The sequence below is a fragment of the Saccopteryx bilineata genome, chromosome 3 (genome assembly GCF_036850765.1).
Source record: "Saccopteryx bilineata isolate mSacBil1 chromosome 3, mSacBil1_pri_phased_curated, whole genome shotgun sequence".
NCBI classification, from domain to species: domain Eukaryota; kingdom Metazoa; phylum Chordata; class Mammalia; order Chiroptera; family Emballonuridae; genus Saccopteryx; species Saccopteryx bilineata.
Genome location: NC_089492.1, coordinates 252,806,874 through 252,832,303, shown reverse-complemented (window position 1 = coordinate 252,832,303; position 25,430 = coordinate 252,806,874). Strand labels below are relative to the sequence as shown.

Below are 25,430 nucleotides of genomic sequence, written 5' to 3'. Positions count from 1 at the left end.
CAGGGCTCGGCACTGCGCCTGGATCAGACTCTACCCTCACAGGTAGTTCACGCATCAGTAATGACGTAACCTCTCTGACCCTGCTGCCGCACCTCAAAGGAGGCGTGACAACGGCAACTCGGCAAGGCTGAAGGGTAAATGAGTTAAACAAAAATATGAAACGATTAGTCCAGAGTCGGGCACAGAGAGGCTGCGCAGTAAAATGTGCCCCCCCACCCCTACCACACACACGCGTTATACTTGCGGGTCCAAGCGAGTCCAGTCCTAACCCGTGGCTCCCACGAGCCAGGGGCCCTGCTGGTGTCCCTCTGCCCCCTACCTCCGTGCCCTGCACTCCTCAGCACACCCAGCTCCCCTGCGCTCATGCTGGCCTCCCAGGGGGCTGACGGCGCTCTGTCCCATGGTGAAGCCATTGCACTGGGCTCTCTGGCTCTCATGGGAGGCTATCTCCTACCCCTCTAGGTCGGCACGGTTTAATTCCCAGGGGCTGCCAGGTGTTAGCGCCGCTCCGGGCAGCTGCCTCCCTCTGCGGAACTGTACACATAAGGGACCCAGTGGCCCAGCCCAGCGAGGCACAGACCAGCCTCAGGCTCATCTCGGAAAGGGTCTTTCCGGAGGCGTGGGTGTGAATCCCAGCTGCATGACCTTAGACAAGTCACCTCGCCTCTCGGGGCCTCAGCTTTCCTACCTGTGAAATGGGGATCACCAATAGCCACCACGGGGGCTGGCCATGCCCGGGGAAGAACCTCGCACTGAGGCAGGCACGGAACAGGGGCGCAGGCAGAGGCTCAACAATGGCAGATAAGGAAGGAATTGGACAGGACGGCCGCGTGTTCAGTGTTACAGAATCAGAGAGAAGAAAGCAGAAAAGCATGCAGTTTCTCTGGGGTGAGGAGGGCGGGCCTCTAGTGCTTTTCATTTAAAGGGGGGACACTTCATTGCAAATTTTAGTCGTCTCTCCTCCCCATGTTGGCAATTTACATCTCATTACAACAAACGCCACAGATTGCTGTTTTGCTTTAAAAAATTTCTGAGGCATTGTTCTCCTTCAAACACATGTGACCAAATTAGCCACAATAATAAGCACTTGTGCGAAGACATGGCATTGTACACTCTGGCGCAGGTATTTTCAGTAACAAAGGAACTTTTTACACTGGTGGGAAGAGTAGGAATTAAAAAAAAAACAGTCTTTTGATCTGCTTCAGGTTTATTTTGGGGGAAATACAGCTCCCATGGAAAGAAACCTCTCAGCTGGGTGAAGGAAGCTTTTTAAAAAGTAGAAAAGGTAGTACTTGTCTTTTCATTCAGTCATTCCTGAGCCCAGTGATCATGCAGCCCCTCACTGTCCACCCAGGGTTAGGCCCTGTGAGAGGCCCCGGGAACCAGACAGACAAGGCCCTGTTCTGGAGGAGATGAGACTCTCACATGTGAAACACTATCCCGTCGCATAGAGGTAGCTGGGGTTTGGTGGACAAGCGCTTAGAAAACACGGTTACTTACTTCACCTTTTTATGGCCTTTTCCATAAAATGGGAATTATGGCCCAGAGTAAGGAGCTTGGTTAAGTGCTTCTTGGCCTGCCAGATAAATGAAGTTATACCTTTCTTGGTTCTTGTTTATTGTAAATCAGACTAATGCTATTCTTTCTGAAAACCTTTCTTAAAAACCAATGCTTGTGTTACTTCCAAGAGGTCCAGAAATCACCTGTATCTTCAGAATATATATATTTGGACACTGAATACTACTTCTGATTTATGCTGACATAGAAAAGCCAATAATACTAGAATTTTCTGAAGTACTAAATCCTGCCATTTACTTCTGGAAGTGAACAGGACGTTCCCCTACTGTCAGTGTAATTCTAGTTTCTCCATAAACACAGAGTGAGTCAAGTCAAAACTATTACGCGCAGACAGAACCCCTAATGCGCAGCAGAGGCACGGCGGGTGTGGTAGGCACGAGAGGACCCCACTTCGCCGAGGAGGACCCGCGTGTGGGAGCAGCAGTGTCACAGTGGAGGCGGTATCACACACACGGGGCTTGAAACGAGGCAGGGGAGCTGGCCCAGACCCCCCCTCTGTGGAAGCCACCATCTCTTCTCAAAAGGTATCAGCCACTCACAGCTGCTGCTGTAGCTATATATCTGCTTCTTAGTCCCATTATGCTTCCAGTGCGGGTGGGGCAAGTCTGGTCTCCTTCTCTCAGTGAGAATCTACTAAGTGCCAGTCCTCGGCTAGGCCTGGACTCACAGTCCAGCAGCGGAGACAGGCAACGTCATCACCACGCCGCATTGCTAAGATGAGGGTACGGGCTTGGAAACAGAAGCAAAGGAGGAAACAAGGAAGTCGCCAGAAGGATGGCCACAGACTTGTACGCTGGGGCCTGGAGGATGGGTAGCAGGAGCTCGTTGGGTGTGAAGGGTCAGGGCGGCATAGATATCTCCATATGGTTAAAGCAAGTGGCACACGGTCGAGGCTCAGGGACTGACCAGGACGCGAGCAGCATGATGAGACGCATAGACTTGGGGAGGGAGAGATCGCCACTGGATCAGTGATCCTGGGGGGCATCAGCAAAGAGGTGAGCTCCCGCTGGGGCTTTGATGGGTGAGTGTGGTCTAAGGGAGGTGAAGGGGTGGTCAGGCAGGGGATGGGGTCATAGTTAGCGGTGATTCTTCAGGCCCATCCCTGTTCCCTCTCCATTTTCTGAGTGCCTTCTGTGAGGGAGGGCTAGAGAAGGCTTTGCTGGGCAGAGGCAGGAGAAGCAGTCCTAGCCCGAGGTCCTGGGCTTGGGGGATCTCTGCAGTTCACGTGGATGCCCCCACAGTGGGGCCAGACCCTCAGGGAGTCAGGACCACAGAGCAGCAGAAAGGGGTGACAAAGCAGACCCTGGTCCCCAGTCATGGGGGTCAAGGTATTTTCCCCACTTTGAAGAATTATACATGTCCATTTCAAATGACATATAGCTTTTCCTCAAGAAAGACGGGGGACTGACACTTACTGAACGTCTTCTTTGGTACTTTACATCAAAGTATCTTTTATCTTTGTAGGACTTTTCACCTCACTATTCAGGGATTATTTGTTTAATACCCCGACTAGACTTGAAACTCCAAGGACAGCCATGGCCTTGCTCGTGCTCTATCCCCAGCACCCAGCACAATGTCCCTGGCACACATCAACACTCATTAAATATGAGTTGAATCAAAGAAGTTAATCCTCATGGCTGTCCTGTGAAACAGATATTATTATCTCCAGAGAGGCCCAGAGAGGTAAAGTAATTTGTCTCAAGTCATACAGGTGGTGAGTGCTCAAATCGAGGATTATAGATTCCATTCCAAAGACAAGTTTTCAAATCTTGCAAGATTCTCACATAATGCCCAATCTGTGGGGCCCTAAGTTCATCTCTGATCTTCCCTGACCTTTCTGGGGGGGGGGGGTCCGCGAAGAACTCTATAATCGTGCAGGTGGGCAGTGAGGAGAGGGTTCCATCTCACTTCTAGGAGCTCTGCGCCTGTCCTCTGCCAGCCCTTGGCCACAGAAAACCGGGCTGGTTTTTCAACTGTGGTTCTTCTACCTCACTCCCCACCAACTGACGTGGGCCCAGGCAGCTTCTAAACAGCAGGGGTGTGCAGAACAGCATGAGTCTGCTCTGCCAAAAAGCCCGAAGGCCCTGTACCTGTACTGAGCACATGGGAGATGGGCCTCTGGTCCTGGACCAGAATTGGGTGGGTCGGATGGCTGAGGGGTTATGGTGGGAATAAGTGAGAATGAGAAGGATTTCTGAGGGGCTGCTGTGAGCACAGCACAGCTGAGGGCCGGGGTAGTGGAGAGGCCCAGTTCTATCACTTGGCTGATGGCTTCCGACCAAATCAATCCGTGATCTTGGCCTTGCTTAATGTACCCTTCAGGCCATGAACCGGTCCAAAGTGGGGACCGTCTGGGATTCATCTTCGCTGTTGATTGATTTTCCTGGTTCAGAGGCAATGTTCACTCAGAGAGACCCTCCACAGGTCACCCCAGTGGGGAGGAGCCTCATGCACCACCTGCAGGAGGGGCTGGTCCAGTTTAGCTGCTCTCGCTGACCTCTACGGCCTTGTCTCGCCCTCCTCCCTACCTCTTCCTGGCGCAGTCCAGCCAGAAACACCTGCAGTTCCTGAGTAAACCAGCCTCTCTCACAATTCCAAATCTCCGCTCGCATTCTCCTGTGGTCTGAGATAGCATTCTCTGCTCTTCGTTTGAATAAATCTAACTAGTTCCTATCTGGGAGCCTTCTCCAGCCACCTTCACACCCCTGCCTCAGTCACGTGAGGAATCTTCCTCTAGACCCCCCCCCCCCCCCGCATCCTGAGAGCCCAGGAGCACATAGCTCACATACATCCCCACGTCTGATAACGGACTGCGACCTCTCCAAGGCAGGAACCGGGTCTTAGCATTTTGATTTCCCTGTGCCCAGCATAGGGCCTGGAACATTGGAAAGTCCAGTAAGTGTTCCTGTACAAGTCAGTGGCATCAGTAATAGAATGGGCAGCCCTGGAAGACTGGAAGTGAGCTTCCCGTCTCCAGGGGAATGTTATCGGAGGCTGTGCTATCACTTGGCAGAAGGCTAAGAAGGATTCCTGTCCTGTATAGGAGGCTGGGCTATGTGGACTCTGGGACTCCTTACAGGACGAACGTGCTGAGACTCCAAGATTTACCTCCAACCAAACTCAGAGAGTCACCTGAAACAGCGAGGGAGGGTGTGGCCAGCCTCTGGGACTTGCTCAACCCTGGCGGCTGGACTGATTCCATCCATCCATCTTGGCTGAACATTAAACCTCACTGCTTCATGATGACTGATTTGTTCAGAATCCACAAGGCACAGGCATGTCCTGTTTCCTCTCTCACTCTCAGTTTCCCCATCTATAAAATGGGGAGGAGAGATGGGATAAGGTTCTCTATAAAGAGATAATTTCCATAAAAAAACTCTGGAAATTCTCTGGTTGTCATCTGTTTGTTTGTTTTTTTCTGGTTGTCATCTTGAGGTGGTATAACTTGGCAAGGTTAACACTATGAAGAAATGGTGGGCTCTTACATCAGCCCACCCAGTAGTTCAAGAGTCCAGCAGTCCGGGAACCTACCACCGAATACAAAGGCGGTCTAACCAGGCGGCGGCTGGAGACAGGGCTGCTGCGGAAGCACAGGGCTGAGCCGCTGTGACCAGCTGGCCTGGCCGCCTGGAAACGTAAGGCAAGCCTTGGTCTGAAACCTGACTCTGCCGTTTCGTTTCCTGGTTGTGTAGCCTCAGGCAAGATAATCTGTGACCTTTATCTGCTGATCCTATCTACAGAAAGGTTATTTTCTGTATGAAAAGCACCTACCCTCAGGCCCAAAGCAGGTGTTCAAAGAAGCCAGCTGTCGCCTGTAAGGAATGCTCGTCCACCTTTCCCGTTCCTTGGCCTGGCAAACCCAGCAGTGAACGTGCCTGTCACACGGCCATGCTGAGGCCGAAGAGCAGCAGGCCGCTCCCATTCGGGCAATGGAGAAGGGCCCAGCAATTCCTGCATGCTCCAGCTGCTGGAGCAGGTAGCAAAGGGGCAGTCCAGGGCTGTCCCTCGGCCCCATGGTCCCAGAAAAATGAACCAGGGGAAAGAGGAAGGAGGGTCCCCTATACCGTCCTGCATGCTGAAACCAGCTCGTAAAATCACCTAGGATGAACTGTGGCTAATTCTGGTTCTGTTGATAGGGCAGTAAGTCCTTCAAAGTGGAAGAGGCACCATATGGTTAAGAGAAACAATTGCAGTTCTCCTTGCTAGATCTTTCCCTGACTTGGTTCCAGGTTAGGAGGTGCCAGGCACCGTAGTTTCTGGCCCTGCTCCACCACCAACTGAGGCCGCTGGCAGGCTGTGGGCCTCCGGGCCTGCACTCAGTAATGGGGCTGTCTCACCCATCCCTCTCAGCTTCTTTCAAAGCCCAACTTTTGTGAGCACTTGCTTCTGCTTATTGGTGAGAATGAACTGGAGGAGATGGGAAGGAGATCTGAGAGGCCCCGGGCGCACAGTCCTGGCAAAGAGGAAACTGAGCCACGATTAGTGATGTCTGAAGATCCGGGGCTCTGAAGGAGTGGTCCAGGACTTGAGCCAGGAAGATGGAATTCTGCCCAGGAAATGTGGGTGAGGAGAAATCTATAAACTACAGACCAGAGACTTGAAATCAAGTCCAGGCATAGCTGTAAAATGGACTATTCAAATATGATTTCCGCCCTGGCTGGTTGGCTCAGTGGTAGAGTGCTGGCCCAGCGTGTGGAAGTCCCAGGTTCGATTCCTGGTCAGGGCACACAGGAGAAGCGACCATCTCCTTCCCCTCCCTCCCTCCCTCCTTCCCTCCCTCCCTTCCTCCCTTCTCTCTCTGTTTCTCTGTTTCTCTGTCTCTCTGTCTCTCTCTCTCTCTCTCTTTCTCTTCCCTTCCTGCAGCTATGGCTCAAATGAGCATGTTGGCCCTGGGTGCTGAGGAAGGTTCCATGGCCTTGTCTCAGGTGCTAAAATAGCTCTGTTGCCAAGCCACAGAGTAGCAGCCTCAGATGGGCAGAACATCAGCCCCAGACGGGGGTTGCCAGGTGGATCCTGGTCGGGGTGCATGCAGGAGTCTGTCTCTCCATCTCCCTGCCTCTCACTTGATTAAAAACTAAAAATGATTTCTGAGGACTTACAAGGGAAAGTAGTATTCTTCAGGAAACACAGGGTTGACCAAAGATTAGGATAAGCCAGACAACCACATCTGTGCTCTTCTGCAGGTCAATGAGTGCTTCTGGTGTGTCAAGCACTGTACACACGTTATCTCGTGTGTATTCTCAGGTGATCTTACATCATTAATGTGGACCCCCTGAGCACTTACTATGTGCCAGCCCCTAGGCAGAGGTCTTCACATGCATTTGCTCATTTAATCCTCTTAAGAATCCTAACAGTTGGTACAATAACTCACGCTGCTTTATGGGTAAGGAAACTGAGGCTCAGAAAGTTCAGGAACTTCCCCAAAGTAACCAGATTAGTTTATGGAAAAGCCAGGTTCAAATCCCCAGTAATTCTGACCTCAGGATCCAAACAGGCTCACTGAGCTGGCTTTCCTGTCTGCACCGGGTAGGCGTGAAGGTACCCATTGTGTGGAGGAGAAAGTGGAGACTCAGAAGAGTGAAACGATTTGCTTGAAGTTGCATAGGTAATGAATTAAAGAGCAGAGATTCCAACCCCAGTAATATCTGTTGCCAAAGCCCCGGCTGTCTCCAGGACAGGGAAAGCCAGCAGGAGGCATCTGGCTGATATTAGCTGCCTTTTCAAAGACACCATCAGAGACCTGTGCTTCAAGAATCCAGCTTAGACCGCAAAGGATTTTAAAGATCAAAGCTGGTATTTTCACGAACCTTGGGAAGAACACAAGGCGTGAGCCCAGAGGAGAACAGAGGTGACAGAAACCCAGCTCTAAAGAGCCAAGACAGATTTGCAGGCTACAATGGCTTTCTCCTTCTTCAAAAAATTTCCACCAGCTTGTGATCTGGCCAACAGGGATGTTATCTCTTCTTTTGGCATCCTGCTCTCTCAAATGTAGATAATACTTTATACCTGGCCTCACAATAAGGTTATCGGAAGAGTCCTATGAGATAAAAATGTCAAGGTGTTTTGAAACCTGTGAAGTGCTCTGTGCATGTGAATTACTGTTATTCTTCTCATTCTCTATGTCTCTGCTGGTCAGAATTCACCATTCCCACCTGCATTCCCTGGCAAAGCACACACAAAATCTAAACCCACCGTGCGCCCCCTCCCTAGTTACATGTGTTCTGTTCTGCTGGGGTCCTGCTGTGCACACATCTGTGCTCCCCATCGGACTGTGAGTGCATCTTGCAGGCAGGGCTTCTGTGTCCTTCTCCTTGTCCTCCTCACACAGCCTTTCGAGCCTTAGTTGAACTAATGTTAACTGTATCACCTAAAAATGAACTTAACTACCTAAGAGGTACTCTCAGGACTAAAAACGGAGAAGGATACTGAAGTCTTGTTTCTGACTTCTAAGAAGAAGGACTCTAGCTGAGGAGAACCCAAGGGAGGCCCAGGAGCTGTGACCCCTTTGCACACACCAGAGCTCACCCTTGCGACAGGCTCTCTGCTATTCCATGTCCCTTCATTCCCTCAGAATTCTGGGTAGTGTGCCGAGTCCCAGGTTCATAAACACTACCCTTACCCCCCAGGTGAGGAATGTTTAAAAAAGGACAATATTCCTGCACCTAACAGTCCTGCCATTAGTATACCCCCAATAAATGTTTGTTGAATGAATGAAGATATATATATATACATATATATATATTATAGATATATTGGTATATGCACAAATAAAGCTGGACTCTATAAAGCAGAGTCTCTTCATGCTTTTTGCACCCCCAGCGTTTACCTCTTTGGGAGAGAGTGAGCAGAAAAGGAAAGGGAAATAAAAGGGTCTGACACTTAACAGACACTTACAATGTGCTGGTCACAGAACTGGCTATACAGTCATCTCCCCTTACGCACATATCCACAGGCACGTGTTCCAAGACCTCCAGTGGATGCCTGAAGCTACGGAGAGTACCAAACCCTATGGATACTATGTTTTTTCCTATGCATACATGTCTTTTCTCTTGAAGGAAGCACTTTATGGGCCCTCTGTGGCATATCCGAATTGCCAGCATCGCTCAATCCTGCACTTTGGGGCCAGTATCAAGTAGAGTAAAGGGTTACTAACACAGGTCACTAATTCAGCACTGCCGTAGGGCAGCAGCCCACCGGATCTGAGGTGGCTGCTGGGTAACAGCCAGTGGGGAGTGCACACAGCGTGCTACTCTAGACAAAGGGGTGATTCGTGTCGGGTGGGACGAGGTGGGATGGGAGAGATTTCATCGTGCTACTCAGAATGGAATGCAATTTAAAGGTATGAATTGCTTATTTCTGGATTTTTTAATTTAAGATTTCTGGACCTCAGTGGACCATTGAAATCGAAACTCAGTAACTGAAATCGAAAAAGCGAAACTGTGACTCAAAGGGGAGACTGTGGTGTTCTTTATCCATGCTTCCTCATTTAATTCTGATACCATCATGGCGGTCCTGAGAGGAGGCAGGAGATGAGGCTCCTCCCCAGCAGAGAGGGCTGCGAGCCATGCTACGGTCAGAGGAAAGGAAAGCTCTGTCTTACACACAGATGTCCTTTGGGGAGGGGGGAGATTGCAGAGGGGACACCTCCATGTCAGTGACAATGACATACCAAGAATGAAAGAAGGCTATGTGGGACAAGGGCCCAGAGAAAGAGGACACGAGATCAGGTGTCAGGAGTCCCCTGGAAACAGGCCCAGGACACTTTCTGGGCTTCCTTCTACACCAGCAACACAGGGCAGCAGACTGCCTTCTCTCCCAGTCCCTCCACAACCCTGTGACGTCACGTTCTAGAGAACCATTTCCTGGTAGGTCCGCCTTGTGCTCATTTGTGGAATGAATCGAAGAATGAATAAATGCACACATGAAGAGCTGAGCCATCCAGCGACACCTCTAAAACATCTTAGACCATTTTGCTGCTGTCTCCACCCTTCTGACCCCAACTCTACTAGGTACAGCACTACAGGCATACCGGCCAGGTACTCTTGGTTGCGAGGGGACCTGCTTGCCACTCCGAAGTCCTCATTAGGCTCGAGAGGCCAGGCTCCTGCTCTCTGCCCCCTCCCACCTCCAGAAGGGCCCCAATTCCTAGAAGAGTCAGCAATGGTTCTTTCCAGTGGGGAGACTGCCTTTTAAACTGAGCACCTCCTGACCTGCTGGCCTTCCTGGTTTCTGCATTTGCCTGTTAGGGTCTGAAGGACCCAGTTGCCAAGGTGGGGTGGACAGAGGGCCTTGAGCTGGGTCCACGGATGAAATGGACATACATAAATACACAAGAACAGGCCTTCAAGAACAATGTTCAAGGCCGGCCGAGGGGACAGAGTGTGGTATAGCCCAGGCCACATGCCAAGCCCAGGCCAGGATGTGCTCCTTGTAGGACATATCAGGCCCAGAATCAGAGAGGGTCTTGGCTACATTCTGGCTGTTCTCTGCATTATTTTGGGCTTGTTTTAATGTATGGATCAGAAGCTGTTACAACAGGGGCGTTTCTTCTCAGACTCACCAAAAGATACACCTACTTTCAATGCTAGCCCCTTCCCTAGAATTTTAATTATATCCTTTATCACTACCCTCTACCCAACTTCCAATGTCTTTGTCTTCGTTTTATATCCCCAAGTTCCTAGGCACAGACGGCATGAGCTGAGCGACTGAATGAACCAATGAGCATACGTATACGCGACCCCTTTAGTCTTCTGCAGTAGAAGACTCTGAGAGGCAGAGGAGTTAGTTAAGCTGTCCAAGGGCACACAGGTAGTCACTGGTTGGGGAAGCCAGGGTTAGAAAACCAAACTAAACTCCATCTCGGCCCCACCCCCCACTAGATGGTGTGGAAAAGGAGCTAACCGTAACTGAGCATCGACACGATGCCAGGCACTCTGCAGTGTCCCAGGGTTGTGAGAGGGTAAGTATTTCCATGTTAGGTGACAACATCGAGGCTCAGAGAGGTGCCCCCTGCCTGGATGCTCCTCACTCTTCCCGCCCACTCATTCCTGCCTGGATAACATTATCCTTCCAGAAGCCTTTCTCCCCTGATCCCCCAGATTCAGTGGGTGCCTTCCTCTGCTGTCCCGCGGTCCTGCAGGGGCCTGGCCCCGTGGTGGCGTGTATGCACTGTGCTGCCGCTGGCTGAGTCAGCGACACTCTGAGTTCCTCCAGGGCAGAGGGCAAGGGCTGTATCTTAAATAAATCAAAATTCTAACACTGAGCAAAAAGCCTGGCACCCAGCAGGAGACCAGTCAATATTTGTGGAAGAAAAGATAAAAGCGGGGAAGGAAGCAAAGAAGTAAGGGAAGAAGAAAGAAAAAGAAGGTTCCCAAAGCCTCAGGACTGAGAAGTGAGGACGCTGGGCTATGAACCAAGCCTGGTTCCAGAGGTCAGACCAGGTCCACGAAAACAACAGCCTTCCCGAGGGTGGAGACCCTTGATGGTATTCTTGCTGGATTTGTCTTAGAACCTGGCAGTGTCAATCTCTGATGACCAAGTGCTCATCGATGGACTGTAGGCTTTTTCACAGGTCAGGGGAGTGGGGGTGATTTTCTGGGGTGCCCGCAGAGCTCACAGCATGGATCCTGCAAGAGGGGGAGTGCTCCGTGCATACCTTGGTCCACTCTCTCTGTTCAGCCTGCTCCGCTGTGATGGCAACAGTAACTGATCTGGGGAGAGCCAGCCACTGGCTCAGGGTAGCGTTCAAGGCCTGTGAGATGGGAGAGCCTGGCACGATCAAGACACAAAACTATGTCTGAGGTCAAGTTTGTCTAAGTGTTTTAAGACAGAAGAGGCACAGACTGATGGTATAAAATGCAGAATATCTCAACGCCCCGGAGGTTTAGGAGCCGTTTCTGGGGTTCAAGCTCCGTTCACGGCCATGCAAAAGAGGCAGTTTCCCTGGGAGTCGGAAAAACATTGAGGAGAGTTTGTGTTACTGTGTGTCCCCCCAAGCAGTGCACAGAAGGCACAGGATACAGGGTGAGATGAAAATAAGTTACTCGTCTGAGAACTAGGCCACACTTTTTCTCTGAAAATTCCAGTTACGTCCGCATCCCTCTCACCTCTAGTCCAAGACCAACACAGCTTTCATTTCTTTCGAGTTATGGTTTCTCTTTGCGATTTTATTTTGATAAAGAATTTTAATAACCTTTGAAGTTGCATGCCACCTGTGACCTTAAGTGCCACTCTCTACCTCTAAAGGCTATGGCTTGGGAGAATGGCTAAGGCCACGGCAGAGTTGAGGAGTGAGAAAATGACCAGTGTAGGAATCAGGAGGCTAGGTCTGAGAGGAGCTCAGCCTGGCTTCTGCCGAAGGGACTTTGATAAGTCTGCTCCACTGTGATGGCAACAGGGACTGATCTGGGAAAAGCCAGCCACTGGTAAGGACCTCAGGTTCCTACCCTATGACAAGGACGTGAGAAAACCTCTCGGCTGATTCCCAATCTACTGAGATTCTACGGCCTTGGGGACACCGTTTAAGAAGTCAAGAATACCTATAAATATAAATAAGGTATGGTAAGAGCACATTTATCTAAACTTCAAAGAGGAATGAGGCTTTCTATATAGATCTGTGATTCAGATAATGGAAACCTTGCTTCTTGAATACAAGGTTGTATTTGATTTAAACCTGGGCAACAGAACTTGTGTTTCTACACTAGATTACTCCCTTTCTGAAGCCAGGGGCCCTGACACAGGGTTGCTCCTGACAGCCTTCAGGGCGATGGAGGCTATGAACTGGCATTATACTGACTTCCTCAAGACTGACTGGCCCCTCTCTTCTATAATCCTGGGTTCTTATGTCCTGAAAGTGTCTCTGTCTTTCCTTTACAGTATATAGTTCCTTCTCCCGGCTGTCAAGCCTGATGCCTTTCAGAATTCCCCTTATTACAGCTTCTAAAGCCTGTGAGATGAGAAAACCAAAGACTTTGGTTTGTTCTTCTATAAGCAACCAAAGGAGTTTTTATACATCTTTGTATTAACCTTCCCAAGGTCATGTGCCTCTCTGCTCAAAAGCTTTTGTCCAGACACCCTGGCTGGTGCTGTTTCCAGAGCCTTCCCTACGTGCCCTCGGACCCCATCTGCAGGTGCCTCCTCAGTGCCCTCCAGCAACGCCCACACTCCGGACGCCACCCCAGCCTCCCTTGTGCCTTAACAGTGTCTTCCAACTGCCGGTCTGCCAGAAATTTCGTCCCAGTCCGCGACAGAGTTAACCACCCTGCTGTTGTATGAGGATTACAGATGCAATGATTTTAGATTCTATACACTTCATACAACATTAGGGTGGTTAACTCTTTTGCAGACGGGAGGTTGAAAACCACTGCCTAAAAACGTCCCCAGCCCTCAGGGCCCAGTTCAAGGCCCACCCCCTTCCCACAGGCTCCCTCAGCTACAGACAACCCCTGCCATCCTCTGAGCTCGCCTATCACGTTTTCTATATCACCCCCTGGCATTTATCACTTTTTGACAAAAGAAATGACTTTTTTAGGGGCCCGTCTAGGTCTTTTTACCATCCTCAAACCTCCTTAGAGAGGTGTCCTCCCAGCCCCGGGGCTGCCTCCTGCCGCGTGAATGCACAGGGAATGGGGCAAACCCCCATCTGCTTTGCTCTCTGAGCCCTGAGCCCCGCTTCTCCTCGTCCCCGCTGTGCTCAGACTGCTCCGGCTGCAGTGTTCCCAGCTCGCTGCGGGAGGGGGAGGGGAGCGGCTCTTCCTCGGTGACTGCTGACCCCTCTCTGTCCTTCCCTGGCCTTCCACTCGGCCCGCCTCTGCCCTGCGCCCCCTGGAGGAGGAGCCGCATACAGCCTCCCACGCGTGAGCGGGGGCGAGCGACCAGCGGGGCACTCACCACTGCCCAGCCTGAGGAGCAGCACGTCCTGGAGCCTGCGGTTGAGGTCGCGGAGCTCCTTCATCTCGGACACGAGCGCCCCGCACTCCTTCAGCTTCTTGGCCTGCTGCACCAGCTGCCTGCGCGTCCGCTCCAGCTCTTGCTGGAGGTGGCGCATCTCCTCCTGCTGCTGCTGGTAGTTGCGCAGCAGCTCCTCGTACAGAGCCCGGGGCACGGCACCGTCCTCCAGACCGTCCATGTCCTCCGTGCCCGGCGAGGCCTCCACGAAGACCTCCTCCGGACACGTGCTGTGGCCCAGGCTCAGGCCGTTCTGCTTCTCCAGCCGGGCCACCACGGCCTCGATGCTCTTGTGCGCCACGTCGCTCGGCTTCCGCCCCTCGGGTCTCTGTGTAGGACAACGAGAGTCAGTTCAGGCAAGGGCAGCTGGGACTGTTCTTGGACTGCAGCTCAACATTTCCCCAGACAGGCCTAGAATCACAGAACCACAGAACATCAGTGCTTGGAGAAACCTGTGCAAACACTTAGTCAAAGCCCTTCATTCTACAAACAGGGAAACAGAGGCACAGAGTAGGGAAGGGGCTTGCCCAAAGTCCCACGGTCAGGTAGTGGCAGAACCAGGACTCTGGTTTCCTAGGCCGGCACTCTGCCTCTTGGATGCGTACTAGACCATGACCACCTTCCCAACTCCCCAGCCCCACCCCACCCACTGGGCCTAGGCAGTGACTTGCTCATGGGGGTGGAGGGGGAGCTGAGCATGTATTTGTGGAGAAACCAAGAGAAATCAGGGCAAGCCCAGTTGTCCCAGAGGAATCACCACTCAGATCTCTTCAAAAGAAAAGAATATAACAGAGGAAAAAAGGGCCTTCTATCCAGTAACCTGTTCCTCAGAAATGCTGCAGCTGGGAAGGAGGTGAGAATGTTCGCCTCCTCTCACCTAGGGCAGGACCGGGTATCACTCTCCGGTCCTCCACTTCCACCCAGACTGGAACTTGGCAGGGGCTTCATAAATATTAACTTGACTGAAAAGTTCCAGAATGCCAGTGTTGAAAAGTTCTTCAGTTTAACTCCCTCATTTTACAGGTAATAAAACTGAGGCTCAGGGAGGGGAAGGACTACACTCAGGGTCACGTGGTGAGCTATAAGAGCCAGAGCCAGAACCTGGAGCCCAACTTTCAGACCTAGGTTCTGTCCCCCGTGTCTGCCAGACTCTCCATGGACAATGGCCGACCTGAAGTTGGGCAGGACAGTGGCTACAGACAGGTCAGTTCACTGAGTCCAGGGCTACCCAGGGGTTTCAGCTGCTGGGGGATATTCCCAGCTCAAGTGGACAAAGCGTCCATGAGGGGCAGTGGGAGAGACAGCACCAATGGGATTCTTCACCCGGGCAGGAGGGCTAGGAGCGCTCCTGATCAGGGGTACTTTTGGGATGCATGGACATCTAAGGACACAAGATTCCAGACAGCTTAACTGTGTCAGTTCAAGCCTACTTTAATTTCTAAGTTTATATAAATATAAAGGAAAAAAAATTGCCTGAGATTGAGTTTCCTGACAAAATCCTACCCGGTCATTTCATTCATTGGGGTAAGGTGCTACTAGTCTAGATAAATTTATCAGCTAAAATTGTAATGATCACTTCAGATATCTGTCTGCATCATGACACTGTGAGACCCATCAAAGGCAGTTACCACATCTGGCTAATCTCCATGACCCCTGGGACGGGCACAGGGCCAGGCTCATAGCAAGGGGACAATGAGCTGAAACTCAACTCCATCTTTTGGATTATACCTTGGGAATGTCCTTGACCCTGTGTCCAAAGTCAGACTATGGTCAGTGCAGAAGGCATCCTTTCTCCTCCCTTCCTCTGTGGTACCCAGGGCACAGAACAAGTTCCTGGCTCGTTGAAAGAGATTTTTAGCATGTTTACAAATAAAGGCTGGAGGAGACCAACTGGGGTGCACACCAAAGAAATGCAACCTCATGCCAAAGTTCTCTTTCAACCCATCAACCTCCTCTGTGCACCTGGCTCGTCCTGTTTTCAGGGAGTTCTTCCTTAGCTGTTTGGGACAACTGGATAGTGACCGGCTCAGAACTGCTGCCCAAGAACAGCTTGCTCATGTTCCTGGAGCTCAGCAGAGACCGCTCCAGAGTTGTGGGCTGGAGAGAAAGGTGCCGTTCTGCACGCTCCGCGGTGATGACACCACGTGGCCTGTGCAAACCGACCGTGCTCGGTGGTCAGGGTGAGTCAGGGTGCTTGGAAGGCTGGCCAACAAGCACTTCAGCTATTTCAACCCTCTCCTAACCTGTGGCACCAGGGGACATTGATATGGTGCTACATGGTGACAGGAAATCAGGCTAGAATTCTTTAACCATCAAAAATCTGAAAATGTTCTCACATATTCTCCCCCCACCCACCCACCCCCCCAAAAATACCAGAAATACCAGGAAAGTTTTGTTACCTTGATGTGTCTAAGCTGTAAATCTTCTTCCCCATAGTCTTTAGCCTCCCCATCTTCTTCTGTGTGATTGAGGGAAAGTTTGGGGATTTTTATTTTCTTCTGCATCACACTGTTTTCAAGGTCAGATTTGTCTTCTAAAATGCACGGCAAGAGAACAAGGTTCATTATGAGTCAAAATGCTAAAACAAATGCCCATATCCTTAAAAGCTACAGAATGATGGAGGCCAGACCAGTTAAAAAAAAAACTAGAAAAAATGCAGACACCCCTGAGGGCTGTCCCCTCCTGCATGCAGAGACCTGAACGCAGCGGGCCACGTCGGCTCCGGTCTCAGGGTCTCTGCTGAAGTGCTGACATGGTGTGCAGCAAATCTGCACAGGGGTTGCTCCCAGTCCTGGTGAAAGGGCGGCCTTTTATGGAATTCCAGAATCTAGAAGGTGGAATGGCCCTGAGATGGCTATCTGGTCTAAACTTAACTAGCACATGAATCCCTCCACAACTGAGATCTTGCTAAGCCAGTGACTGCCCCGAAAAAGCTGGTGGTTTTATGCCGGCTCAGGCACCAACAGGCAGCAAAGGGATAACAGCAGTTATGGAGGTCAAGACTGAGCTGGAAGGACAGGGGCCTCCCAGACAGGGGACAGGTGGAGGTATGACAGGGAAAGAGTAACAGGTAACATTTACAGCCTTTTGGCTGGTATCCGATCACAGAAGGACAGAGCTGGAGGGGCCCCAGCGATCAACTGGTCCACCTCTCTCACTTGACAGACGGGGGAACTCAAACCCAGAGGACGGAAGGGGCTGTGGGAGCCGGGGTGGGGACGGGCCGCGGGCGGCGCGCCCTGCACCTGTGTGCCGTAACAACACACGCACTCAGGTGTGCTACAGACTGTAAAGGGCCACCCAACTCTAGGAGGCACTTTTCTGCCCCACTTTCTCGTGTGAACTTCAGATGATCTAAGAGAATTTTTTTTCCTGTCCCGATTTCAATCTGTGTTTCCCAAACCTGTCTTCACAGTGGAAATCAGAAGTAAAAGGTCCAACAGGAGAGCTCCCAAGGTAGAAACTTGAATATGCTCTGGGACTGGGCCCTTGTGGTGGAAACACTGGGGCCTGTTCACTGGGATTCCCCTGAGACTGTGGGAATGGCTGTTTCTTCTACTCCTCACAGGTTCCCACTACTGTGTCCGAAATGTGGTTGCTAGCATGTTGCCCAATGCTGGGGTGGGGGGCGGCACATGGTGAGGTGGCTGGTTAAATCCAGTCTCTGAGGGTCTTGATGTGTGAGTATGAGTGTGTGTGCACGCATATGTGATTGTGCTAAACACTCCTACACTTCCCCCAGGCCAGGCTGCGCTCCTCATAACATGTTAAGAAAGCCGAGAAGAAAGCTTATAAGCCCCTAACCATTCCAGACGGATCAAATGCCAAATCTTCCCGAATGGTCTGAGGACTGGAAGCCCCATTGGTCAGAGGTGGGACTCCAGTGTGAGAGGGGCTCCCATGTGGGCCTCAGCTCCTCTGTGACAGGGTGAGGAAGGCCGTGGTCTAGCTGAGCCCAGGGGTCTCCTCTGTGTGGGTGGGTGACAGCAACAACTCCCTGCACAGCGCCTGGTACGCAGTAGGCACGCAGTGAGTGGGAATGTGAAAACTGGTTATCAACATGCTAGGAACCGTTTTCTTTCCTGAAGCACAGGGTGAATACAGACACAGTTAAAAAAAAACAAAGGGCTGACTTAAGAAAGGAATAGTGTGTTCAGGAACTGCCCAAGAAAAAGAGAGGGGTGTCTGTTAGCCACCTCCTCCTGATCACAGATGAAAACAGCCTTTCCCACTACCTAGGGGAGCGCAGGTTGTTTTCACAAGCAAAGCCGGTTCTTGTTCTCTTTGTGTCCATAAAATATAGCCAATGGGTTAGGCATGAACAACCCATTAGGGATGTGGTCTTTCCTTCCAATAAATCATTGCAACTCTTGCTAAGCCAAGAAGCTGCTAAGAAGGAAAACCTAAAGAAAGTAATCTAGATCAGTGTTTTTTAACTGCTGGTTCAAGGACTGGTCCGCCAGAAATTCTGTGCTGGTCCGTAAGAGTTAACCACCCTGATGATACTATGCAGATTACAGACCCAGTGATCTTAGTCGAATTTGCTTATGCTTGGGGTGATTTCTGCCTTGGCGGTCCCCAAAATAATTCTCCTATTTTTGCCAGTCCCAAAATGTAAAAAGAAAACCACTGCTCCAAATGAAGTTATCCTGATATGGAATGGGTAGGTGTTTTCACATGTGAAAAATAACACAGGGAGAGAAAGGAATAGAGAGGGAGAGAGAGGGAGGGAGGGAGGGAGGGGCAGAGAGGGAGGAAGGGGCAGAGAGGGAGGGAGTGAGGGAGAGAGGGAGAGAGGTAGGGAGGGAAGGAAGTAGGGAGGGAGAGAGGGAGGGAGGGAGGGAGAGGGGCAGAGAGGGAGGGAGAAGCAGAGGGAGAGGGGCAGAGAGGGAGGGAGAAGCAGAGGGAGAGAGGGGCAGAGAGGGAGGGAGAAGCAGAGGGAGAGAGGGGCAGAGAGGGAGGGAGAAGCAGAGGGAGAGAGGGGCAGAGAGGGAGGAAGAAGCAGAGGGAGAGGGGCAGAGAGGGAGGGAGAAGCAGAGGGAGAGAGGGGCAGAGAGGGAGGGAGAAGCAGAGGGAGAGGGGCAGAGAGGGAGGAAGAAGCAGAGGGAGAGGGGCAGAGAGGGAGGGAGAAGCAGAGGGAGAGAGGGGCAGAGAGGGAGGGAGAAGCAGAGGGAGAGGGGCAGAGAGGGAGGGAGAAGCAGAGGGAGAGAGGGGCAGAGAGGGAGGGAGAAGCAGAGGGAGAGGGGCAGAGAGGGAGGGAGAAGCAGAGGGAGAGGGGCAGAGAGGGAGGGAGAAGCAGAGGGAGAGAGGGGCAGAGGGAGAGAGGGGCAGAGAGGGAGGGAGAAGCAGAGGGAGAGGGGCAGAGAGGGAGGGAGAAGCAGAGGGAGAGAGGGGCAGAGAGGGAGGGAGAAGCAGAGGGAGAGGGGCAGAGAGGGAGGGAGAAGCAGAGGGAGAGAGGGGCAGAGAGGGAGGGAGAAGCAGAGGGAGAGAGGGGCAGAGAGGGAGGGAGAAGCAGAGGGAGAGGGGCAGAGAGGGAGGGAGAAGCAGAGGGAGAGGGGCAGAGAGGGAGGGAGAAGCAGAGGGAGAGGGGCAGAGAGGGAGGGAGAAGCAGAGGGAGAGAGGGGCAGAGAGGGAGGGAGAAGCAGAGGGAGAGAGGGGCAGAGAGGGAGGGAGAAGCAGAAGGAGAGAAGTAGGGAGGGAGGGAAGTAGGGAGAGAGAGAGGGAAGGAGGGAGGGAGAAGAGAAGAAGAGATGAGAGGGTGGTGTTAGCATTTCTGAATATGTTGGGGCAAAGCTCCTGGGCTAGTTTTCAGTTTGACAAGTTCAAGGGCAAATTTTGAGATGCAGCCACCAAACTGGAAATGACAAGCTCTGCTCTGCCCCTGAGCAGAGTCTGCAGCTCAGAATCATGATGATGTGGATAGAAGCAATCACCAGACTCCTCAAACTCATATTTAAACTGAGACTGATCCTCAGCTCCTCTCATTTGGTCTTTTCATAATGCAGATGAGCAAATGGAAGTACCAAATGGTGTGGCCCAAGGGTCCGTCCATGCAACAATCAGGCCCAGGGACATAGGAAGTGCAGGGCAGGCAAGGCTCCTATTCTGAAGAGCTTAGAGTTGTGCAAGGTCCCAAACGTTAATGTCATCGCCTGAACAGTATGAGATCTGAGACTGTATAGCCAGGGTCCAGAGCTTTACCTCCTGTGCCAGAGTTTAACTTTTACTGAGATTCTACACTTGCAGGCTCTACCTTGGTCCCTGGGACACAGGGTATAAGCACCCAGCTGGGGGACACCAGGTAAAAACCCATGAAGAAGATAACCCAAGATCTCAAGTACTGAGTATGAATAAGGGGAGAGGACTGCTCTAGGCCTCGGGGGCCAGGGTGATCACTCCCGTTAACGACACCATGGTCGGCTCTTGAGAAGAGGGTGCCTCTGAGCCAATACTTGCTGGGTGATCCTGGATAAGTTACATTACTTCTCTGAGACTGTTTTCTCATCTGAGACTTGAGGTAAATAATCTCTACTCACGGTGCCTGGATGCTGTGAAGATGATCAAGTCTCTGTGTTAAGAACCTGAGTGGAGTAAATGGCACTGGACAGTCAGTCAGCGCTCATAAAATAATAGCCACGTAGGATGGTGAGAATCTGGACCACACAATAGGAGTAAAGAATTGAAGCCAAGGCCTGACCTGCGGTGGCGCAGTGGATAAAGTGTCGATCCAGAACACTGAGGTCGCTAGTTCAAAACCCTGGGCTTGCCTGGTCAAGGCACATATGGGAGTTGATGCTTCCTGCTCCTCCCCCCTTCTCTCTCTCTCTCTCTCTCTCATTCTCTCTCTCTCTCTCTCTCTTCTCTCTAAAATGAATAAATAAAATCTTTAAAAAAAATAAAGAAATCTCTTATTAAAAAAAAAAAAAAGAATTGAAGCCAAAAAAGTAAGGTTGGGAAGACAGTTAGACTGCAGTGTTTACAAAAGATGGTTCAATCATAGGCAGGAGAGAGGGGTTAGGAGGAAAGTTAGAATGTATAGAATAAAAGGCCTTGAATGCCAAGGTAAGATGAGCAGAGAGGTTCAGCCTGCAAGTGTGGAAAAAACTAGGAGTCAGACAGCCTGGGTTCCAAGTCCAGTTCTGCCACTGGGTAGGAATCAGGCCAGCTGTTACACTGAGTGTAATTTCCATTTTTCTGTAGAATTGGGCATATAACACCTACTTCAAGTGGGGGTCAGATCAGCTGAGTCCATGTTCCTTAAAAACAAGAGCTCTGGCCCTGTGTGAACACACAGGGGGCGGATGAGAAAGCCCAGGGAGCCAGCTGCTGGCCCGGGGCCTGCTGCATGCAGGAGGAGCCTGCCCTGTGACCTGGTGTGGGCCAGGCAACCCTCAGAAGGGACAGGAAGCCCCACTTCGTCCAGCTGTGCCCAAGGCCCCCCGCTCTTCCATCTAACAGATGTGTCTCCTTCCTTCCTCATTTTCCTGACAAACTCCACTCAGCCCCCACTCAGCTCCTCCTTCCTCCTCAAAGGCTCCCTCCCCATCACATGCTGTATAGCAGGTCTCCCGAACAATGTCCAATATCGTTATACTCAGTATGTTTCCTTATAATGTTGATGAGCTGCCATAGGGACTTAACTCTGGTTCCTATCAATTAGCCTGTGGGAAAATGGTTCTCATTATTTGCTGTGTTGCTGCAGTTCCAAGAACCTATCAAGGACACTAAGTGAGGACTTACTATACATATCTTCTCTGGAGCCTCTTTTCTTACCGTGTTGCAATGATCTGCTTGAAGATCTACCTTCCCCACTGGACTGTGAGTAACCTCAGGGCAGGGCCCATATTCTAGGCTTGGCCATACCACAGGGACTCGTCAAACGAAAATGTTTAATGGAAGAATAAGGAAAAAGAGGTTGTACCAACAGTCAGATGAAAAGGTGTTCAGAATCATCAGTCATTAGGGAAAGGCAAATCAGAAGTGAAATGAGATACCGCTTTCACACCCACTAGGATGGCTACGCAATAAAGAAAAAATGAAGGAAGAGAAAATAACAAGTGCTGGACTGCAAGTCCCGTCCGTTCCTGGTGGGACCGTCAAACGGGGTGGCCACCACGGGAAGCCGTTCAGCAGGGAAGGGTTAAATAGTAGAGATGGCAGCACAGCATCATGAGTGCGCTGAGAACCGCTGCACTGTACATTCTTTAAAATGGTGAATTTTATGTTACATAAATTACACTTTAATTAAAAAAGAGGCTACCGCTGGTGAACTGTCTACTACCTATCAGATGCCACCACAGGGCTCTGCACATATGTTACTACACCTCACGTCAACCCTGCCATGAAGTATTATTAGCCATTAGTTTTTGTGTTATGTTTTTCCATATAAGAAGAGATTCAAAGAAGGCCTTTAGGCCACCCAGATGGAAAGGGGCAAGGCCAGGATTTCATCGAGCTCTCTCTGCCTTCCCAGCCTGAGCTCTACGCTCTCTGAACACATTGCCTGGGGCATGGCAGAACCAGAATAAATGTTCAATGAATGAATAAAGGCTAGGCAAATGCCCCAGCCTCAAGTTCAAAGCAGAAGACCGCTTAACTCCTGCTCTCCTATCTGACCCCTCTGTCCTCAGGAAGTCCCCAGAAAGTGGTAACCACCCCCGGACACAACACAAACAGACTGGAGCCAGGCCTTGGGTTGAATGGGTTCTCTGACAAGACAGGCTGAGCAGCACAGGAAGGTCTGGAGAGACAGGAGTCAATTCCAGAAAGGCGCAGAAGCAGGGAGTACCTTCAATTGCACGCCGCCCAACTTGGGTCCTGCCTGCCTCCATACACGTTGGGGGGGCGCATGCATCCTGAGGCTCCTCTGAGTGCTAACTAGCTCCTGAGTCCACCTTGAGGCTCCCCAGGCTCCTCCTAGACGAGGGCTCAGGAAGCCTGGGGCCTCCACTCACCCTTTCCTGCAGTCAGTGCGCTCGCTCTTACTGAGCCCCTGCCCTGGGCTGAGCACGAGGCTAAGAGGTCCCTGCCTTTTGGCCCCGGACAACAGTGTGTCCCAAGAACCTCCGCCAGAATGCAAGGTTTGACTTCCTGAAGGACACTGGCTCACACGGGGCAAACCTCCAGCCCTCAGGCCTTCCTAACTCTAAACCTGAGCTGAAGGTGATGCGTCACCTCCATGTCTGTTCCATAGACTACCGCTTATTCCGTATCATCATAAAAAGTGGGAGAAAGGATTGGGAAAGGGAGGCTCAGGATTTAATAAAAACAGCCCAGTCTTTTGAATCAGGGAGTTGTGGTTTGAAAGTCCGGCCCCGCTACGTAATAACTGTGGGAACATGGGCAAGCTGCTTAACCTGTCCGATTCTCAGTTTCATTATCTGTAGAGTGGGGATAATCAGAACTTTTCCTAAAGAGGGTGTAGGTAAAGCACCAAGCACAGTGCCTTTCTTGTCATAGGCGTTCAATGAATAGTGGCTGTGAGGTGCCCTTTTGGGTTACGTGCTTGGCTTTTACCCCGTGGCAGAGAGAACCACTGAGGGTATCCAACACATCGAGACATGATGAAAGAGATGTTTTAGGAAGATTAATGTGGCACTGGCAAGCAAGATGAATGAGGTGTTAGGAGGAGACTGAACATAGGGTGACATGAAGCTATAACTCTTAACTGGTCACATTAATGAAGGTGAGCGATGGTGTGGATCACCTAAGACAGCAAGTCACCTCATGTTGCGCTTTAATGTGGCTTCGGAGAATGCTGCTGGCTTTAAATTCCAGGAAACCACAAAAGAAACTAGCAGTTGACTCAGAAGGATGAAGAAAACTCTCTAGTCAACCTGCCTTTGCAAACTGCTCCAAGCTTAAGACCAAATAATGTCTTACTGGAAACAGACATGTAGCCTCTTCACTGGTTCTGACCTCCTGATTCTTCTGTTTTCAGGGCAAAGAAAAGCCCAAGGATTTGGGCAGCAACTATCTCCTCTTCCTTTCCAGATACTAGGAAGCCAGCTAATTGCATTCATCCATTCCATAAATATTAAGTAAACACCTACTATGTGCCCAGGGTCTGTGCCAAATTCTTTATTAGCACCACTGCATTTGATCCCCATAATAATTCTATTGAAGAACTTTTACCACTGCATTTGATCCCCATAATAATTCTATTGAAGAACTTTCATAATAATTTATTCAGAAAGTGAGGTGACTTATCTAAGACATAAAACTATTAACTAACAGAATCAGAATTTCATATCACGTTTGTATGACACTTAGGCCCTGTTCTTGTCATCTCATTGCCCTATAGGAACAAGAGAAAAATTATCAAGTTGCTGTAACTTCCTGAACTGAACTAAAAGGCACACAGATTATGGTGAGTGTATCGATATAACTTCCAAAGTGCCCACCTTTCTCCTAAGACCTCGCCTATATTCTAGGAGACTGCTGTGATACATTCCCAAATGGAACCACGCACTATACAAATGTGACTTGATGCCAAACCCCTGAACTACAAGCTGATCAAGGCCACCAAGCTCTAAATAATACTCAATTAAAGTCCCTACTCAAAGCCATAGAATATGGTAAAGATGCTCTTCAAAAACATAGAAGAACTTGATATGTTATGAAGCCGAGAGGGAGAAACATCCCGTTAACTTGGGGGTGAGGGGTAGGACAGAGACATGGTAATAAGCAAACAGTGTTCTAGAAAAGAGGCAGGTGAAGGGGAAACCCAGTGCAAGTTTGTCTTCAAAAGAGAAGACAGCACTGGAGAATGTGCAGTACAGTTAAAATGGAAGGGGCGCTGTCCTGACTCCCATTTTACACACAGTCATGCTGGGTAAAGAAAAGAATCCAACGTCAGGGAGTTTAATCTGGTGTGGGTTTGCTAGTTAGGATGAAATTCTGAAAGGCTAAACGTAAAATGTTTTACAAAGGTTTAGTCTTGTTTTAAAAATATCTATATGAGAGTTTAAAGTTTTTCATCTGTTCAAATACCCTGTAAAGTCTTCTGTTGGCATTAAAAACGGACAAGCCACAGTGAAGATATGCACACTGCACTCTCTGGTCTACGATGTGTTTTTATAAAACCCAAGGCAGACAAAATTCTCGAGTTGTAAGGACTGCATCTACCAAGGCAACGAGGAGAAGAGGCCCCTGCTGTGTTGCGGCAGAAAGAACTCGGGAGGCACTGGCCCGAGGCCTGGCTCTGTCCCTCTGGGTGCCGGTCACTTCTCCTCGGTGTTCTTTCCTGTAAGCTACCAGGACTAGCCTAGAACCTCAACAGGTCCTTCCGGCTGTGTGACCACTGGCCAGCCTCCGTGACTTCCAGGTCTTCCTCTTCTGTGCAGTTCAGGGTAAGGACAAAGGATCTAATCCCTCCAGGTGGCACACCTGAAGAAATGTCCTGCTGAGGCCAACCGGGAAGGGAAAGAAGGAGATGCTAACTGGGTCTCTGTGGGCCCCTTGCTCTCACTGGCCCGCCTCACTGGCCGTGGCAGGCCTGGGGCACAGACAACACTAGGAGCCTCATCCTGCAGACTCATTTCTTTAGCTACCATCGGGTGCTCCACCAGGCTGTTGCCATGGTAGTAAGCAGCACCAGCATTGAGGTTCAGAGGGGCAAAACGTGGGGAGTGAGGGTAAACCTTTCATGAAGACACACAATAGTTAAGTTATGAACTTCTCTGCTCCTGACATGTGCTTGTTCCTCCAGATCACTCCTTTCCACCAGGGCCGTACCTACAACTAAGCAAGCTGCTCTCTCAGCAACTCTTAGACACTGTAGTCCTTAACAGCTGCCTATGTTTAATGAGTACCTACTATGTGCCAGACATTTTTTTCCATATGACCTTGCCAAATAACATAGAGGGCATCTGAAACTCAAAGATGTGAAGTAATTTCCCTTAAGT

The 25,430-nt window shown here is 50.6% G+C and overlaps 2 protein-coding genes across 3 annotated transcripts in view; both read right to left on the bottom strand.

Moving 5' to 3' along the window:
• Positions 1-25,430, bottom strand: part of AGBL4 (AGBL carboxypeptidase 4) — a 1,318,466-nt gene that overhangs the window by 218,331 nt on the left and 1,074,705 nt on the right. The window lies entirely within an intron of this gene.
• The window catches only part of BEND5 (BEN domain containing 5), a 51,619-nt gene that overhangs the window by 18,716 nt on the left and 7,473 nt on the right, over positions 1-25,430 (bottom strand). For both annotated transcript variants that reach the window (XM_066269239.1, XM_066269240.1), the window contains 2 exons: positions 15,924-16,057; positions 13,468-13,852 (listed from right to left, as the gene is read on the bottom strand). In XM_066269239.1, the coding sequence (XP_066125336.1) occupies positions 13,468-13,852; positions 15,924-16,057 (519 nt within the window). The remainder of the gene's footprint in view (positions 1-13,467; positions 13,853-15,923; positions 16,058-25,430) is intronic.